This window comes from Eufriesea mexicana, unplaced genomic scaffold, assembly GCF_001483705.2.
Source record: "Eufriesea mexicana isolate 0111107269 unplaced genomic scaffold, ASM148370v2 scaffold571, whole genome shotgun sequence".
In the NCBI taxonomy this organism is placed as follows: domain Eukaryota; kingdom Metazoa; phylum Arthropoda; class Insecta; order Hymenoptera; family Apidae; genus Eufriesea; species Eufriesea mexicana.
In genome coordinates, this window is record NW_016908756.1 from 154,201 (window position 1) to 158,687 (window position 4,487).

Sequence of the window (4,487 nt, forward strand, 5' to 3'; positions counted from 1 at the left end):
TTTTTTTTTTTTTTTTTTTTTTTTTAATTAATATAAAAAGACAATTTTATTAAATTTATAAAAGCAGATAATATAGAATATGATTGTTAATTTCTTACTGTAGCAATAAAAACAATAATTGCTTTAACAATACAAAAAATGGAATATAAGTCTATTTAAAAATAATAGCTTTATTTATTTCATTGATTAAATAAAAAATGTATACAATGTTTCAGGCTAATGAGAGAGAATACGTTTCTATGAGTTAATGATTTGACCATGACAGCTAACGTAGCAACAATTAAATTAGAAGAAGGGCAAGAATCTGTAACAGAAATACAGACTTATTTAGAAACATTTAATAAAGAAATAGAAGGAGGTCAAGGAGAACAACTGCAACATGTACAATGTTAGTATTTTAAAATGAAATAAAAAGACCTTTAGCATGCTACGAGAGGCATAAATTGTTACTAGAATATTTTGTTACAGTGCAACAAGTGGAAGGATTGTCAGGTGGAGAAGAGGGTGGAACTTACTTTGTTGATCAGTCTGGTCAATATTACTATCAAGCAAATAATGATGAAACACCTGTAATGACACAGGTGCAAATTCAGGAAGTAGAAGAAGGAGATGTTCAAAATGAAGAGGCACCTCAAGAAGAACAATACCACGAAATTGAAGAATTAGATAATGTTGATGGTGATGAAGATGTAAGTGAAAATAAATAATTATATTTACTATCAAAAATAAATTCTGTTTATTATCATTATAAAACTTATTGTTTTATAGGGTCATGTGTCTAATAGTGGAAATAATCAGGTTGTTATCAATTCTGGAGATGCATATCAAACGGTTACTATTGTACCATCTGACACCAATCCTGGTGAAGTCAGTTATGTGTTAATAGTTCAGCAACCTGATGCTGAAGATAAGGACAACAGAGCAATAGATCGAGATGGAACAGAGGGCGAAGAAGGAGAAGGAGAGCAAGATCTTACAGTTTATGACTTTGAAGATAATGAAGACAATGAAGCACCTGTGGAATCAGAAGCAGAAGATGACAAAACTAAAATTATTAAGTTCTTACCTAAAAAATCACAGACTGTTACTCAAGCTCATATGTGTAATTACTGTAACTACACAAGTCCAAAACGGTAATTTTTTTTATTATAATATCCTAAAAAAATATTTATATCATTAGTCTTTATGAAATTTTGTAATAATCAAAGTTTAACTAAATCTTAAATAATTTTTTAACTTGTATGTAGGTATCTGTTATCACGGCACATGAAATCACATTCTGAGGAAAGACCACATAAATGTAGTGTCTGTGAAAGGGGATTTAAAACATTAGCTTCACTTCAGAATCATGTTAATACACATACTGGGACCAAACCACATCACTGTAAATTTTGTGACAGTGCATTCACAACCTCTGGTAAGTGTAAAGATTTTATGGATTTTTTAGATGATAAGTATATGTGTATATTTTTTGGAATTATTTAACTTTTTATTACTAAACAATTTTTTATTAAATGATAAACATACATATAGTAAACTTTGTCGGTATTTATTTACAGGTGAATTAGTTCGACACGTGCGATATAGGCATACTCATGAAAAGCCACATAAATGCCACGAATGCGACTATGCATCTGTTGAGTTGTCTAAACTCAAGCGTCATATTCGATGTCATACAGGCGAACGTCCATATCAGGTATACTTCATACTTTTAGATTTATATCTAATTATAAATGCTATTCATGATGATATAAACTTTATTAAATTTCTATTTTAGTGTCCACATTGTACATATGCAAGCCCTGATACTTTTAAGCTGAAGCGACATTTGCGTATACATACAGGAGAAAAACCATATGAATGTGACTTTTGTCAGGCAAGATTTACTCAGTCTAACAGTTTGAAAGCTCACAAACTGATACATAACGGTATGTTGATACTTTGTGTTAAAAGTTTTTCAATTTGTTATGTAACTTTTTTATATTACTCATAATAATATGTATGTTGTAGTTGGTGATAAACCAGTATTTCAATGTGAATTATGTCCAACTACATGTGGAAGGAAAACAGATCTTAGAATTCATGTACAAAAATTACATACCTCTGATAAACCATTGAAATGCAAACGCTGTGGAAAAACATTCCCAGACAGGTATGTGAAACAATCTTTGTTGTATATCATCTTTAAAAAAAAGTATGTTGTATGTTGTAAACATAAAACATATAATGCTTTTTACCTTTATAGATATAGCTACAAATTGCACAGTAAAACTCACGAAGGAGAAAAGTGTTATAAATGTGATTTATGTCCATATGCTTCTATATCCGCGCGCCATCTTGAAAGCCACATGTTAATTCATACTGATCAAAAACCATATCAATGTGATCATTGTTTTCAATCATTCAGACAAAAGCAACTTCTCAAACGGCACTGTAATTTGTATCATAATCCTTCTTATGTTCCTCCTCCACCACAAGAGAAGACACATCAGTGTCCCGAATGTGAACGACCATTCAGGTATATCACATTTATGGTATACATATTAAATACATATAAGGAAACAAATATAGTTATATATAAATTTTATTATTCAGACACAAAGGGAATCTTATTCGACACATGGCTGTTCATGACCCAGAATCGTCCCTTCAAGAAAAGCAACAAGCACTGAAAATGGGAAGACAAAAAAAGATACAAATTATAGACGGACAAAGAGTTGAGGTCATGACAGGTAAATGTTTGTCATTATAAAAGGAAAAAGTAAACTTGATTCATATATATGTGTATAATCAGAAACAAATCAAGTTCAATACTTTCAAAATAGTATTTAAATTTTAGGAATGAAAAAATTACACATATATAATGAATGAATCATTATAAAAAATTGTAATCACAGGGACACTTACGATATGATCTGTGTACAGATCATTGACTAATACCCATGTGTTATGTTATGGCAACAGGTGATTTAGCTTCTAAACTTAAAGGTTATGAAGAAGAAGAAGATGATGAGGACGATATGATGGCGGTTGAAGGAAGCGATGGTCAACAATATGTCGTATTGGAAGTTATACAGCTAGCTGACAATCAAGGAACCGATCAGGTACATATTACTATAATCGCTAAAAGAATATTAATTTAAAAATAGACGTAGATTAATTGTTCTATATGTTTTTTTTTTTTTTTTCTTTTTGGTTAACAGATGGCCGTCGTAGCTAGTGAAGATGGAGATTTGGTGATGCAAGATCCTTTGAGTCAAGAAAGTGGCATTGTAACTGGTACAGGGGAAGATATAGATGATGGAGAAGAAGAAGATGTGGAAATGGAGCTAAAACTGGAGGCTGGAACAGTTAAATCTTCATCTCAAAATACACACAGTGATCCAAAGTTACAAAAAGAGATGGAAACGTGTTTTGGTTTTGACGAGGTCAGCTAATTTTGTCTTTTATTGCTTTTATGAATTACCATTTGAAGGCGTGATTTATTTTGACACAAATTGATTCTAATATTTCAGGAAGAGGAGGAGGAGGAAGAAGAAGCCAGTGGTAATATAAATATATTGCAGACAATTTCGTAATAAGAAGAATGGATACCAGGAAACCCTTCTATGTAATAGTCAAATATTTTATCTCTCTCGCAGTAACAGTGTATACTGTGGGTGCAGTTTAATATTATTTAAAAACTCTGTGCATAGCTCCAATGGAGCCAATTTTCGGGGCTTGCGTGGTCCACATAAATGGTACAAGAACATTTTTTGCCACTAGTGCATTAGATGTACGTAATAATTTATGAACAAACAGTAGTTTTGTGGTTTAGTGAAATACGAAGCGAATGTACAATTATAATAATGTAAAATATTATTTTACTTTATTATAAGTAAAAATTATCTTTCGGAAATCGTAAACCAAACCGTTACTAATGCAATCTGATATATTAGCAACGTAGGTTGGAATAACAGTTTTAAACGAGTTATTTAAAAACGTTACTCTAAAGGCATAACACACAGCCAAACGTTTGAACTTATTGATATCAATCGATATCATTGTTGGAATGTGGCTAAAGAAACTGAAATTACAGAATAAAGTGAGGCTGCAGTGTATATAAATGCTTACCATTACACTTCATTTGATAGATAAATACTATATTCTATAAATAACTAGGGGAAAGATAAGCGGTAAATTTAATATTGATCGATTTTTTCGTTAGTTAATGTGAATGATACTTGCATATACATAAGAATGTATATAATAAGGAATTCATAATACAAAAATACATTAGAAATTTTTCATTGACCTGGAAGATGTTACATTTGTGATTGTATAGAAGTATTTCATAATAATAATAATAATAATAATAATAAACGATCATTCTTCGAATAAGTAACTACGTATACTATTAATGGTCATAACTGTATCAGGTCAAATTCTTTGTGGATACAGGATGAAGTATGAATGGCAGAAAGTAACTTGATGTTATGTGTAATGTT

General features: G+C 30.7%; 1 protein-coding gene across 2 annotated transcripts in view; it reads left to right on the plus strand.

Moving 5' to 3' along the window:
- LOC108546076 (transcriptional repressor CTCFL) overlaps positions 1-4,169 on the plus strand; it is a 5,699-nt gene extending 1,530 nt beyond the window's left edge. Inside the window, exons 2-13 of one of the 2 annotated variants that reach the window (XM_017897999.1) lie at positions 216-388; positions 469-689; positions 769-1,133; positions 1,248-1,417; positions 1,560-1,696; positions 1,778-1,928; positions 2,011-2,152; positions 2,246-2,518; positions 2,596-2,732; positions 2,965-3,104; positions 3,204-3,428; positions 3,516-4,169. In XM_017897999.1, the coding sequence (XP_017753488.1) occupies positions 259-388; positions 469-689; positions 769-1,133; positions 1,248-1,417; positions 1,560-1,696; positions 1,778-1,928; positions 2,011-2,152; positions 2,246-2,518; positions 2,596-2,732; positions 2,965-3,104; positions 3,204-3,428; positions 3,516-3,578 (2,154 nt within the window). In that variant the 5' untranslated portion in view covers positions 216-258 and the 3' untranslated portion in view covers positions 3,579-4,169. The remainder of the gene's footprint in view (positions 1-215; positions 389-468; positions 690-768; positions 1,134-1,247; positions 1,418-1,559; positions 1,697-1,777; positions 1,929-2,010; positions 2,153-2,245; positions 2,519-2,595; positions 2,733-2,964; positions 3,105-3,203; positions 3,429-3,515) is intronic. The other variant, XM_017898000.1, reaches the window with a different exon arrangement.
- The last annotated feature ends 318 nt before the right edge of the window (positions 4,170-4,487 follow it).